This window comes from Atractosteus spatula, chromosome 7 (genome assembly GCF_055471065.1).
Source record: "Atractosteus spatula isolate fAtrSpa1 chromosome 7, fAtrSpa1.hap1, whole genome shotgun sequence".
Lineage (NCBI taxonomy): Eukaryota > Metazoa > Chordata > Actinopteri > Semionotiformes > Lepisosteidae > Atractosteus > Atractosteus spatula.
The window spans coordinates 62031960-62046336 of record NC_142712.1 but is presented as its reverse complement, the minus strand read 5'-3'; the positions used below and the strand labels follow the sequence as shown (position 1 = coordinate 62046336).

The following is a 14377-nucleotide window of genomic DNA, read 5'->3' as shown; positions in this document are numbered from 1 at the left end:
TTCACTGTGCACCACGCGTCTTCCGGGTTTCAGGGGGTATTCTGCAAGCACGGCTGCGCCATCAGCGCCAGACTTCCACTGCGCCAGACTGTACGCAAACTCCTTAGCAGGCCACGGGGGGGGGGAGATGGTAGCGCAGATAGCGCAAGTGCGTTTCAGAAATCTGGGTGCGCCGCGAATCGGCGTAGCTTCCGTGAAAGGGACGCGGGTTTAAGTTACCGCACTAAGGAATCCGGCCCCCTTGGTTTCAGACGTGGCGGCCGGTCTGAAAAACGTAGCTTCACAGTTCTGCCCGCTCGCAGACTTGCCCAGCTGCGGTTCCGAGTTCTGCAGAATCCATTACTGGTTCGTACTCCGTTTTACAGATTACATGCATCGATGAACTTACTTTTTAATCGTCTCCGGTTTGGCTCGTATGTGCTCACTCTGGGTGAATAAATTATGTCAACGGTGACAAATTACAGTAGTAGTATTTCAGCCCAATACACAAGACATACACAGGAAATGCAAACTGCATTGAATACGTTTATTAAATGATATACAGTTTTAGTTTAAGTATGACGGTAATTTCGAGTTGATGTTGAAAAAACTCGTGCTCTGTGAGATTAACCCAGAAATTAAGGTCCCAAATAAACAAGCACCGTTTTACAAAGTCGTTATGAATTAGTCACCTTAATTTTCCCGTTCACTACAATAAAGTCAAGGAATTCACTTAATCGTATTTTTAATCCAAAGTAAATGTGCCTATCACGCCTGAGGGGGCAATATTAAAATGTAAAATGGCACATTCAGTCTTAGGAATTTGTGTATTCAAGTAAATACAAGCAGTGTTATTTGAATTATGCATTGCAGCCTGTTTATTAACGGTAGAACTTTTAATGATTAAAAATAAAATTTGGTCACCCTTGCTGATTTTATATAACGTTGAGATTCCCATACTGTCGAGTACGCTACTAACAAAATGCAGTCAGTGGTTGAATACTATTAACAGTTTAAATAAAGAGACGCCTTTTTCTCTTGGTTTTATTTAAAGGATGAGAAGCATCCTTCATATTATTCTTATTAGGGTTGGTAGTAGTAATAGGAGGAGCTCTGGCCGTGCTTTCGTCTGGTGTCTCAGCTGGACCTTATCCTTTTGTCTCACCTCATGTTTGTGCTTCTTTCCTGTAGGACAGATCCCGCCCTCTCCCGGCCCCAGCCCAGCAGGACACGAGGATGTGGCGAAGGGCGATCGTGGCAGCGGTGCTGGCGCTGATTGTGGGCATCTGGCACCGCTCCGACCCCGAGCTCCCTGAGCGAGCCGTGCGGTACCTCTCCGCCTCCCTGCGCTCCCTGCAGGGCGGCACCGGCACTGCGGCCGTCGAGCAGACCATCGCCACAGCCTGGGAGGCTCTCATCACGTCCCCAGCCAAGCAGTGGAGCCGCGTGGCTGTGGGGTGAGTGGGTGGGTGGGTGAGTGAGTGGGCTGAGATGGAAGGACAGAGTTCACTGTTTTCAATGAGCTTCTTGATCATAAGCCCATCGGAAAACTCGGATCATTCCCAGAAAGTGTCGGACACTGACGTTTCCCTGTAGGTTCCACCAAACCATGCCTTCAAAGACTTGGCATGGCATGGATAGCTTGCACAGGGCCATAGCACATCCTGACACTCCAGATGCTTCATAGTGTTTGTCTGAACGAAGGAATTTGGTGTCGAAGGAAATGGGAGAGGCCGGTTTTCACCTTGTGTTTCTACTACACTCATCAGTATCACCCAGAATCCCTGTAGGATGACGAGGGGGGAATACAGTATGAAAGTCTAGCCCCTGTATTTTGTACATGCTGGATACAGATTACATCACTGTTCATTTAGCGACACCGATTGAGAGCAGAGCGCCCTGCGATGGACTGGCATCCTGTCCAGCTCTAGTGTCCCACCTTGTGCCCATGCTTGCCGGGACAGACTCATTAGCTCATTATGGTCTTAAATGGACCAGCTCTTCAGGTACTTGTACTTTACAGAGACCTAGAAAACCTGCAGGTACACCGGCTCTACAGGACCCCGATAGAAGACCGCTGCGTTAAGAGATACTGAGAGGCCCAGGTCGAATGTCTCTTACCTTGCTCTTCCCGTCTGTCTCTTGTCAAGGGTCAATGCCTGTGTAGATGTGGTAGTCTCGGGAGTGGGGCTCCTCCAGGCTCTTGCCGTGGATCCTGGAGCGGGGCAGGATCATGAGGTGCTGCGCTCCAAAGAGGACCTGAAGGAGACCTTCATCCACTACATGGAGAAGGGAGCGGCTGCAGAGAGATTTTATAGCGACAAGGAGACCTTCCAGAGGATAGCCCGGGCTGCGGTGGAGTACCCCGGGGCCCAGGTAACTGAGCAGATGTCATTGCTGCAGGCAGGATTTCAGACAGAACCGGTCACGTTATCTGAATCCCATGGAGGGGGTGTTAAAGGATGCCCACTGCGGAGCAGAGGACTTGGCACGCTAGTCAGAGTGGAGACGTGTAAAATCAGCAGTGTAAAATAATTCTCCAGAAGACTTCCTCAGATTCGGTTTTTCCACAGTTGTCGTTTCACACTTCTAAAACACCAAATAGAGGGAAAGTTCAGAACTGAAGTGTGTTACAAACTGTGCTTTGGGATGACTAGGATTGAATCAGCTGAAATTGCTGTTGCTGTTGAATTCTACAGCTGTCCTATAACCTTCTTAAAAAAATACAGAAATAGTTTGTCCTAAAAGGCTGTGTTTATTTTACAGGAGGAGTAACCTGGAGATGGTAATTGTTTATCAGTTATAATTCTTTATACATTAATTGCATTGCATGCATTCCCTTCAAGGCCCAGGTGATTTTTTTAATTAATATTTCATTTGATGAAGAACTGGATTTTTGTTTTTAACTTAATTATGCATGCTTGATGGCAATTAAAGCTTTTAGAGTTGCATTTCCCCATTACTTGAGCTACATCTTACCATGATGAGTCTTGTGTTTTGTTCCTAATGTAAGTAGTGTCTTTGTTGCTTTTTATAGTTGGAAAATTTAATTTTATAGTCCACTTAGTTTTCTGAGAAAGTCATTTCTCTTTAGTGGTCGTACGTGTTCGTGCCGTTTAAACTCTCAGAGCTGACATTCACACATGTGCTGCTTTTGTACTACCTGCGGTTTCTTCTCAGCAATGCATTTAAAACGCATAACAAAGAAGATTGAGACAATTTCTTGTGGTTTTGGACAGACTTGTAGTGTTAAATCTGAAAGTGATTTCATTTTTGTACCACTAAGGAATGTATTCACAAATGTTTGCAAACTGGTTTTCAGACAGCACTTTTAATTTGACTTGGTGTTTGGTGTTTGGGTAGATTCAATAGCACACAGCCTGTACACCTCTTATTTATCTGTGCCCTGATCTCACAGGGGTCCAGGTTTTCTCAGCTGTGGGAATGGTAACATAGTCCTCATCAACGGGAATATAGGGCCTCAGGAGATGTGATTTTCCCGGGTGCAGGTTGAATCTGAGGGAGTTGTGGCCCATTTTTTAATACTGGGCCTGTGGTGGATAAACTAGTGTTGTGAGTTTGCGTTGCTTACGTCAATGTATTGAGCGTTTCAGGGCGTTCCCCGTTTTCTCGCACACACACCCTGATTTAAAATCTGTAGTATAATCACATACCTGTGCGTCTCCCAGGCTTAGTTCTGCTCTGAGTGAATCTAATGGCTTTACAATGGCAAAGTGGATTCCAACATGCAAACAAACTATGTGTGAAGATGTTTGAAGGCCAGCATGCATAGGGGGGCGTAGGTTGCGAAGGAACAGGTAAAGGTGTATTCCGTGCTGAAAGGAAAAGAATAGTGAAACAACGTTTCGGCTGAGGAACTTTTCCTTTCAGCATTTCAGCAACCTGTTCATAAACAGTATGTGGTTACACATAAACAGACTTGCTGGGCTTACAATAGTAGTTTTATGGATGCACAAGATGATCAATTTTGTGTTTGTTTTACAGTTTGAAGTGACAATAATACAGAGCACCCTTCTGCTTCTGAAGAGAAATTAATATCATCCGCTAGTGTTGCTGGTTTAACTGTGCTGATAGAACCGTTTTTTAGCCCCGATGTTCCACCAGGGAAAAATGGAGGAACTTGCAGAATAACATTTTCTGTAAACACATTTGTATTAACATTAATTGTTCCAAACAATTATGAGAACAGGTCAAAAATGGCCCATTTCTCCCACCTCACAAATTAAATAAAGCATTTACACATTACACATTACACATTAGCTGTGATCATTGCAAGAAGATGTGAATGCAGTACTGCGTTTACTGAAACAAGCTACAAGAATCTGTGCTGTACCATACCTCTCTAGCATGAGCTGAGCTTTACATCCTTACATGTTTGTGCAGTGCCCCAGTTACACCTGGCACTGCACTCCCTATACTTCGTTTGCTGTGATTTTCCATGAGTTCATCATGTTGGCTTTCTAGTCGTTGAAAGATTTTGTCCCAGATAAAATCAATCCATTTAAAACTTCCTAGTTCTGTAAAATGTAGCTCTTTTTTCAGGGCAGTATTTTGTTCTGGGCGTGTTCACAGTGACTGACCTCACTACGTACATAGAGCCGCAGTCTTGACAACATGTGCGACTACGTTGAAGATGCCATTTTTAGAGCTGGTCACCAGTTGATTGCAACAGACTGAGGCTTCTGAATTCAGAACACAACCAGAGCTGTTTAAAATGAGCGTCTTAGTGGATATTCCATACTTTAACTCACACTGTCTTAAAAATAAACCTCAGAACAGAACCTTTTGGTTAGTAAAGCTGTATGACTCATTTGGTAAGTGAGTTTCAACTGAGCTGAAGTCATGTATGCTCCATGCAGTGGCTGCAAGGACTATGCAAAACAGACAGGCTCAATTTTAATTCAGTCAAAGCAACTTGATCATCAGGGTTGTGAATTTCACTACACCTCAGAAATGTAGTGTCCTGTCTTTTTCTAAATACTTTTGCATTCTTTTGCATTATACTATAGGTTTTTTAGTCTGAAGAAGCTGAAATGTGACACAAAAAGCCAGTAAAGTATTAAGGTTACACTTTAATAGTATAGTTTATCATGCCTATATACCGCCAAAGCACTTTATTTATAGGTGATCTACTTCATCCACTAGTGAAGTGCAGCACCCATCTGGGTGATATGCAGCTGTCATTATGTTAACATTTTTAAAGAGACACCAATGAATGGCACCTGGTGTGAAAATTCTGGGCCAGAGGGAAGAGCACAACAAACCTTAAACAGAAACTTGGTGTTCCTTGGAGGTCTGCCAGCCCAGTAGTGACCAGGCTCAGTCTTGCTCAGCTTCTGAGTGACTGGACAAGATCTGAGCACAAGATAGCAACTAACCGCAATTAAATGTTAGGTAATATGATTGAGATAGTTTTCCACAAAGTGGGCATACTTTATTTTACAAAGCAAATGAATATGACGTTTAGCAAAATCGACATTTCTGCCTTTCTTTATTACACGTCCAACTCCTGTTCTCTCTTTCAGCTCTATGTTGGTGGAAATGCTGCTCTTATTGGTCAAAAACTGGCAACACACCCCCACTTGACAGTAAGTGAGCCTCATACTTCAGCTGGCTACTGGGTGAATGTCAAGGCATAAATGAGAAGCAATACCTGAAGCCTAATAAGATTACCAACAAGCTGATTTAGATAAAAATAGCTCTGGTATCTCTTGAGAAGTCTATAATATACCAGGTACTTTCTTGGCATCTCCCAGTAGTGTGTTGTTCTGTAAACCTGAAGATTGTTTTGGTTTTGTTGACCTTCTAGATGAACGTCTCCAGATGCATGTTATACAGAAGTTTTAAGTAATACTGAGCAAGATCCTCTTTAAACATAAACGACACGCAGAGAGCACTACAGTGAAATTAAGGTTTTGCTTAATGAGAAGACTTTTTAATTAACACTCAAGGGCCCAGCTGAATTAAAAAAAAAGGTTGTACTAGCTTGTTCCATATTTCCCGGAAGTACGAAAGAAAATGTTAAACTGCTTAGAGGGAAGTGCCTGGGAACATGAAGCTCCCTGTTCTGTTTGAGGGAAACCAATGGCTTAAGACACAAAGGGCAAAACCAATAAAGCTCAAAAGAATCAAGTTCAGGTACCTTTGAGTGACCGTGCCCTCTCTCCGTGCCTCCCAGGTGCTGCTGTGTGGCCCCATGGGGCCAAAACTCCACGAGCTGCTGGACGAGCAGATCGTGGTCCCGCCAGAGTCCCTCCAGGAGACGGACGAGTTCCACCTCATTCTGGAGTACAAGGCAGGTAATGGTGCCCTCCGGCCTCTCGCCCTGCAGCCGGAGCTCGCCGTCTCGCTGTGCCAGTGCCTGTGTAGTGGAGCTGGTGTGGGCACGGCGACGTCAGCGCCCTCCCTGCGCGTAGCAGGGCCCTCAGCCGCCTGGGCTGGGGGAGGTCTCCTTTCGCTCGCTCGGCTGGCTCCCTGTGGCGTTACGCCGGAGACCCGGGGTCGCGCCCAGGCGTAGCGGGACGGAGCGGCGGGGTGGAGCAGCGAGGGCACGAGCCCGCGCTGAACCGCGACGCTCACACCTGCACCCGCTGGGTCACAGCCTGCTTTAGCCCTTTGACACCCTCAATGTGAAGAAAAGACCAGTTTTTCTTGATCTCTGTGACAATTTGTTGTTGAACTTTTGGTGCTAAAATCAGAAGATCTTCATGTCATTAAATCTCCTAAATTAGTAATGTACACTGACGGCAAGGGATTGACAATCAGATAACTGCCCACCATGTATTGCAGCGGAGCCTGGCTGTCAAATGTGTGTCAACTTGTAATAGAAACAGTCTTGATGCTTGACTAGAGCTTGGAAGACCATTAAGGCAGACAGGCTGAGCTGCGTTGGGGTCCCAGTGTTGACCTTGTATACCTTGACTGTGTGTCTGTCACTTAAGATTGTGTATAGCAGTAACATGAGTTCAACATCAGTATTTTATTATACCAAAGCTGTAGTTAGGTATACCATTCAATCCAATCAAACTGGTGGGCGAAAGCTTTATTGATGTAGTAAGCGTAGGTCTAGTCTGAATTATACAATGTTTGGTTTTCGGTCCTACCTTACATTAGCCGAGTTCATCTGAACTGCGTTACTGCGTTGGTTGTTTGGGTGTGCCTCTCTGAGAGACCTTGTGACGTGTTTTCTAATAGGGCGGCCTAGATAGATATGAAAGAGAAAAGAACAAGAGTGGACATTAAATTTCACATTCTTGGGCTCCCAGGTGGCTCATGTGGTGGGAGCTTCTGTTTGGAGTGTAGGTTGGGTCCTGTTATCTGGAATTTGACAGCTCAGTTCCAGTGTGCCCTGCGGACAGGAGTAGTAGTGGTTGGCTGGGGTGGAGGCTGGAGTTCTGAGAAAACTTCAGTTCACTAAATTTACCAGCTCCTGGTAATCTCCAGTAACACTGCTTTTGTGGTGTTATCAGTGAGAGCTGTAACTGCCTATTCATGGAGAGGGAAGCTGCTGTGTTTCAAAATCACCGTGTGAGAAAAACAGTATAAGATCTGATGAACTTACAATGCATGTTTCAACATTGTATAAATGCTGCCTTTATTTCACTGTAGTCTGTTGTAGGAATTGAAGTGGGGAGTCAGGTCAAAGTCAGGGAAGAAAAAATGGGGAATTAAAAAGTTTGACCAGCCACGACTTTGTACCGTCTCGTCATTGTATGTAGCGGATTTGTAATGAACAAGAGTCTCCCGATCATCCTTTCATTTCTTAGTGGACTACCTTTGCTGGGTGTCAGTCACAGGGGAAGAGTTTTAGCACGACGGCCTGCCTGTTAAGAGTTTTTCCACAGTGAAATGAGCGTTCTTCACACCAGCCGGGGGCGACGCTGGACGCGGGGTCCTGGGGCTGTTTGATTTCCTTCCGTTTTCTGGTTCCCAGGAGAGCGGTGGGGTTCCAGTGTGGCCCCGCACGCGAGCCGCTTCATCTTCTCCCACGACCAGGCCAACGGAGAGATGAACGCCCTGGAGGTGTTTGTGGCCAGCCTGGAGGACTTCCAGCCCGACCTGGTGGTGCTGTCCGGCCTGCACATGATGGAGGGCCAGGGCCGGCGGCTGTGGGAGCAGCGTCTCCGCGAGGTGAGGAAGCTCTCAGGAGCTTAGCTTTCAGGCCCGATTCCTCACCTGGGCATCTTGTGCTATTGGCTTGGAAGTACAGTAGGCACTGTTCATGTTAGGTGTAGCATTATCATTTTCCTGGTTTCTGGAGGAGCAGCTTGAGTGCAAGCGCATTGAGCATCACTTCAGATTGTTTTAGGCAACTTTGCACATGCATGAATAATGCTAGTCCATAAAAAAAACCTGAATAGTAAATATTCCTTCATTTATTAATAAGCAGTCATGAACCTTTTTTTATGTGGTGACAGCAAGTGAGAATTTCATTATATGAATTATTTATAATATTTATATTACTCCATTTACTTAGGCTGATTTATAAGTCTTCCCCAGCCCACTATATCTGTATAATATTCTCAGTGCTTTTTTTTGGTGTACTTCCTTCACAGGCTGCTATGATGTTTGTAAGATGGCACGGAGGAGTGTAGATTCTTTAATATTGTGCTAATTCATAATATTTGATATAAGCATGCTCACTTCTAATAAAAGCAGTCTGGATACATTTCCTGCTCTGTTTGCCTGATAGATCTATGGCCAACACCTTGAAATGGAAGTTGTTTTCTCATCACAGGTGTGTTTACTCATGCAACAAAATGCCCCTGTTAACAGAAAGGCGGGTCTGTGCGGACTGAGGAAGTGGGGTAGTCTGCTATCCATTCACACCTCTTAATGATTATAAATGGATGCATGTTTAACTCGAACCAAAATACACAGCTGTTTGAAGCCGATCATTTGCCCCACTGGTGTAAATGGAAACTTACATAAAGAAAATCCAGACATGATTAAGCTGCATTATACAGGGGAGTATGAAACCTTGTGAAGATAGCAGGCAGCTCTTTCTAGCTACTTTCCAGTGCAGATTGCCCTCCTTGAGTTTGCCACTTACAATGATACCTTCCACAACTTTGCACTCTGTTAGCACAGCTTGGCTTTTTCAGTGATGCCTTATTATATCCTAATAAATGATAATTATGAGCCCTCTTTTTTTCCCTCATAATGACTGTTACTGTACCTCTGGCCCTGTGCTTAGCATAGCAGCATCACGTCCTCTGTGGCTGACGGCTTGTATCTTTTGTCTCGCAGGCTGTCGTGGCCATGTCGGACATCCCCAATGAGGTGCCCATTCACTTGGAGCTGGCCAGCATGACGGACAAGGACTACATGAACAGTATAATGCAGGAGGTAAATGTATAAGTTTAACAAAAGCATAGGCTGAGACTGCTTTTTTTTCTAAATCTTCCTGCACTGTTTTTTAAAACGGATTTCATTCCGGTTTCATTATTTCTAGTTTGCTCTTAAGCTAGGTATCCTTTTGTCTCGAAGTTAGTGCCCTCTGGTTTTTCTGAAATATCAGGCCTTTAATTGGAGAATGGCTGATTAATATCCCTTGCTGTTTTAACCCTATCAAATGTTTGATGTTCCAGTTAAATGAACGTGGGGTCTTGTAAAGATGTCCCCTGCCCTTTCTTATATTTTTCAACAGACGTCTTTAAGCATTCATCTTCTTAAACAAATGAAGCATGCATTGCTCTCTTGATGTTGTCAGATTAGTTCCTGATCCTTTGTGACATTCCAAAGGGATAACCGCCAGTATCGCAGCCCAGAGCAAAGAAGCAATAAAGGATGAATAAAGAAATTTAACAGAGAGTATGTATTCAATACACCGCTTTAAATTATGAAGCTGTGTCAAGAATGTGCTCTGGACAGAGTAAAACACCCCCCTTTTAGTTATTAAATTTTTAGGCCCTTGAGTCTATAGGACGTAGCAGTCATGTAGGAAATTAAAAGCTGAATATTTTTCCACAAGACAGATTTTAGTTAAACATGTAAGACTTATGGGGCCATGAGATTATACGGGGCAGAAAAGAAATCGTGCAATAGACACGCTCCGAGTAATCCTTTTCGAATTACAGAGTATTGTGCTTGCCTAGATAGTCCTTCAGCATTTCCATCAGCCACCTCTGTGGCGTTCCTCAGCAGACACGGCTTCGCTCTCCCCGCTAGCACGTGTGCTCCTGGCTCCCTCCCCGCCCGGCAGACTTGTCGACAGCCCCGGCTGTGCTCTGTTAGCAGGTCCTCCCCATCGTGAACTCCATCGGCCTGAACGAGCAGGAGCTGCTGTTCCTGTCCCAGGCGGGCTCCGGGCCCCACTCGCAGCTGGCGGCGTGGGACGGCGTGCCGGACGTCGGCCGGGTCAGCGACATCCTCCTGTGGGTCCTGACGCAGCACGGCCGGGCAGACGCCGACTCGGAGGCCGACCTGACCCGCGTCCACTTCCACACCCTCGCCTACCACATCCTGGCCACCGTGGACGGCTTCTGGGCCAACCAGGTGGCGGCGGTGTCCGCGGGGGCCCGGGTAGCGGGGAGCCAGGCCTGCGGGACACAGGCCATCGATGCCAGCAGGGTGGTCCTGAAAGCCCCCCTGGAGTTCTACACGTCCCACGCGGAGCCCAGGGAGAAAGTGACTCTCAGCCCCGCCGAGCCTGTGGCCGTGTGGCGCAGGGAGAACGTCTCTTTCCACCTGACCCCCGTGCTGGTCTGCAGACATCCGCTACGGACCGTGGGCCTCGGCGACGCGATTTCCGCAGAGGGACTCCTGTACTCTGAAATGCTCGAGCAGTAGGTGACAGTGGGGGGGCAAAGGCGTCTTGCTGTGTTCAGCAATGTGCAGGCTCTGTGCAAGCGTTTCTTTTTCAGTGGCGCCTGGGACGATGTACCAGAAGACGCTTTACCATGAAACTGGTGTCGTTGACTGCACTCTTCTGTATTACACAAAAACCTTATTCACAGTGAGCAGATTGTAAGCCATTTTTTATGCTTCTAGGGGTTGTACCGTTTACCTCAATTTATTTTTATTACTAAAATAATGTTACGTAATTCATGGGTTAATGTTATTTGCCTTATGTGAACACAAATCGACCAGTTTTGAATCAGGAATGTGGAATATCATTGTCCCGGTTGCTGTAGAGTTGGGTTATTTCACCATACTTGGGTTTCAGATGTACTGGGGTGTGTTCGAGCCACTGTTTGTAGACAGTATCGAAAAGAAAACAGGTTTTAAAAACATTCAGTGTATATTGTTGCATCAAATGATGCTCTTGATCTTAAACTTTGTGCCACCTCTCTTTTTACAACCAGGTCAAGTACTTTACAAAATAGTAGACTAACAAAATATTGTCAGAAAAATTAGAGTAAGGCAGGTTACATATTTTACAGCTATTTTGAACAAACCAATGTGAACAGCATTAATCGAAGGGGTTTCCTGGTTCTGACACTGAAGAAGATGTTTCACTCTAGTGTGCACATTGATGAATGAGCAAGAAAAGGGATGCAGTTTTAGTCCTATGAATTAAATCCTGTTGGTTTATCCATTTTCTTCCAGTGAAAGATTGATCTTTTTATGCAGTACCACGACATGCGACATTCACTTTTTTTCAATATGAAAATATTCCTCTTCCTTTTGGTGGGATCTTCGTCACCTTCCTCTGCCACGGACGACTCAGCCACATGTTTAATTAATGGAGCGTGTCATGTAAGGCATTTTAGTCAAGCAAGCTAACCTCCAGATCACAACAAATACTGAATATGCCATCCAGCTGAGCAGTGGATTGATTCCACGGGTTTTAAAGATCATTTTAAATGCATAATTTTGCTGCCTTTACTCAAAACTTACCATTTTTAAAGTTAGTGCTTTAGGCATTTTTTGCACATACTTTACTTTAAGTCTATGTGTAACTGCTAGATTTGCTTAAAAGCCTGAATATGAAATGTTACTTGTTGACTCAACTGTTTGCACTGTATTTTTTGTCTTGGATAGGATTTTCAGAATTTTAGATGCAATTGTTCTAAGTTTGTACCCTGAACACAGGGTAACCATACTTTAAACAATCATTGAAAAAGTACATTTTAACCTGTGCTTCAGTAGGTGGTTTGTAAAAAGAAATGTTCTTTTTCTTTCTGATGTATTTATTATATTTCTGTCTGACCACATGACATAGCCGACAGTCTATAAGGCCTGTAAAATCTGTATATTGTGTTATGGCTGATTTATCAATTGTCTTTTTTTAATGGTAAACAATTCTGAGTGTATACCATGAGTAAATCAATGTCAAGATTTAGGTTTTTAAAGATACAAACATTTAAATCTAGCAATAAGCAGAATACGCTAATCTGGAAAATAAAAAAAAATATTTTAAACATAATTCCACGTATTCCTTAAATCCACTTTATATAATGTTTTGTAGTACATTTTAAGGATTGAATTACCCTCTTGCACCAGCAGAGAGCAGCCTCTCCAGGTCATAGGTGAAGAACTGTGAGGAAAAGCAGCCCCAACAGTCTGTGCCTTAATGGTACTGTGAGTCGAGTGTCGGACAGCACTTTTTGGTTCACTGCAGTTTATCTTAGGAACAGAAATTAGCTGTGTCAGCAGATGAAAATAAATGTCAGTCACACCGTTTTTCATTTTAGGCATTTTAGGCAGGGCTCAGTCTGTACAAATCAAGCGTTACTCAGGCGGTTTGGAATTTAAACCTGGAAAAGAGAAAATGCAGTAAGGACTGCCACTTTTCAGAAAATTGGTGTCCTTCCATTTCCATAAGGTTTTTTTTTGTTACCAGTAAGAAACTGACAAACAGCAATTGCACTTATAAGTAAGGGTAGATGCGTCTACTGGTGTTCCTGTCATCTGTTATTGATGATAACATTTTTTAAATGCCTCCAATCTTCTTTGTTAGCAAGGATACAGACATTTGTATTCACAGTATTCCAAACATGCTACTAGTGTTACCTTGTGTATATACATCTAAGGGTGAAGGTAAAAACTGCAAAATATTGCCTATGCAAACTGATACTTGTGGTATGTAATGCCTCCATTGAGTTGTAAAGGGAAATACAATAAAAAGTAATTTGTAGACTTAAGTCCAGTGATGACATATTCCCTTCGAATCATTGTCAACAATGTGTAGAATATTGTTAAGTCAAAAGCTGAATATCTTATTGTCATGAATACATTTTTTCTTTCCTGCCTCTTGGAATGAATCATTATTGCTTATGGCATTTGAGGATGTACCTGAATATCCTTGTGATGAAAGGCACTGAGGAAATGTTATGGTTAAACATCTCAATATAAAACATTATTTTTGAAATAGGTGTACTGTACATGTTGTAAAGAATGTATCTACAGCAGTCAAACTTTTAAAATGTGAGAAATGTTGATTTTGAAGTTGGGATACTTACGTCTGGTTTAGAATGTCTTGTATTTAAAACAAAGGCATTTGTGGCTTTATAGAAGACTTTTTAAGAGTAATTGTGGAAGCAGCCCACTCCAGAATCTGAGGGAATAATTCTAACACCTTTCCAAAAACTGCTACACTACTGCTAAATGTGGGTGCATTTGAAACAGACTGGTAAACCATGCTAAACTTTGGAGTACTGTTCATATTCATTCAGAATGTACAAACATTTCTTGTTCCTGTTCCTGGAGGTGAAAACAGTTAATTCGATTTAAGAGAGGATGTTACTGATTGTACACTTAGATAAACATTACCTGTGTGTTGTGCACATGTAGATTCCAACTGATATCTTTTTCTTTTCAAAAAAGATATACAACATAGCTTCGATATCGTTTGGAATTACATTTCAAATTCCCTCAAGGGATGTTAAAATTTTATTCTTGTTTTCAACATTACCAAGTGTGTCATCAATAATGATTCGGTAACTGAAAAGGCTTCTGTATCAATCGGTTGTCCTTTCTACAGGTTTATATATTGAATGGAACAACTTGAACCCTTTTAACATATTTTAGAGTGGTGTTTTTATATATATATATACACACACACAAACAAGTGTGCTTGTGAAACCTGTTTCTTTTGAACAAAAATAAAGCCTTTTTGTTGTCCTTCGAAATAAAGTTGTTGCCTAATTTCTGATTTATTTTAATTTAGGTTTCATTTGATTGAACAACAAAGAGTAACAAGTGTTGCATGTAATGCTTTCTGTATAGGCCACGTTTTCATACCTGTGATCAAGCCAACAGTCCAGAACGGATAAATTGCCAAGAACTAGTAAATGAAATATGAGAAAACAGGCTACATAAAATAAGAAAATGAATAAAGAGTGGAATACTCCACTAAAAATTGCCTCTGCAAGTAGTGTTCACATTAGGTAAACTACTAGCTTGTCAGTTCCAGGGTATCTGCTGAGCCACA

General features: G+C 43.3%; 1 protein-coding gene across 2 annotated transcripts; it reads left to right on the top strand.

Moving 5' to 3' along the window:
• The first annotated feature begins 234 nt into the window (after positions 1 to 234).
• Positions 235 to 14079, top strand: adpgk (ADP dependent glucokinase). 2 transcript variants are annotated; one of them, XM_088922330.1, is made up of 8 exons: positions 235 to 345; positions 1171 to 1436; positions 2130 to 2355; positions 5526 to 5588; positions 6179 to 6299; positions 7934 to 8130; positions 9250 to 9348; positions 10237 to 14079. In XM_088922330.1, exons 2-8 carry the CDS (start codon positions 1216 to 1218, stop codon positions 10789 to 10791), a joined length of 1482 nt encoding a protein of 493 aa, XP_088778456.1. In that variant the 5' UTR covers positions 235 to 345; positions 1171 to 1215; the 3' UTR covers positions 10792 to 14079. The 2 variants fall into 2 exon arrangements, with proteins under 2 accessions (XP_088778456.1, XP_088778455.1); XM_088922329.1 differs by having other exon boundaries at positions 256 to 345; positions 10240 to 14079.
• The last annotated feature ends 298 nt before the right edge of the window (positions 14080 to 14377 follow it).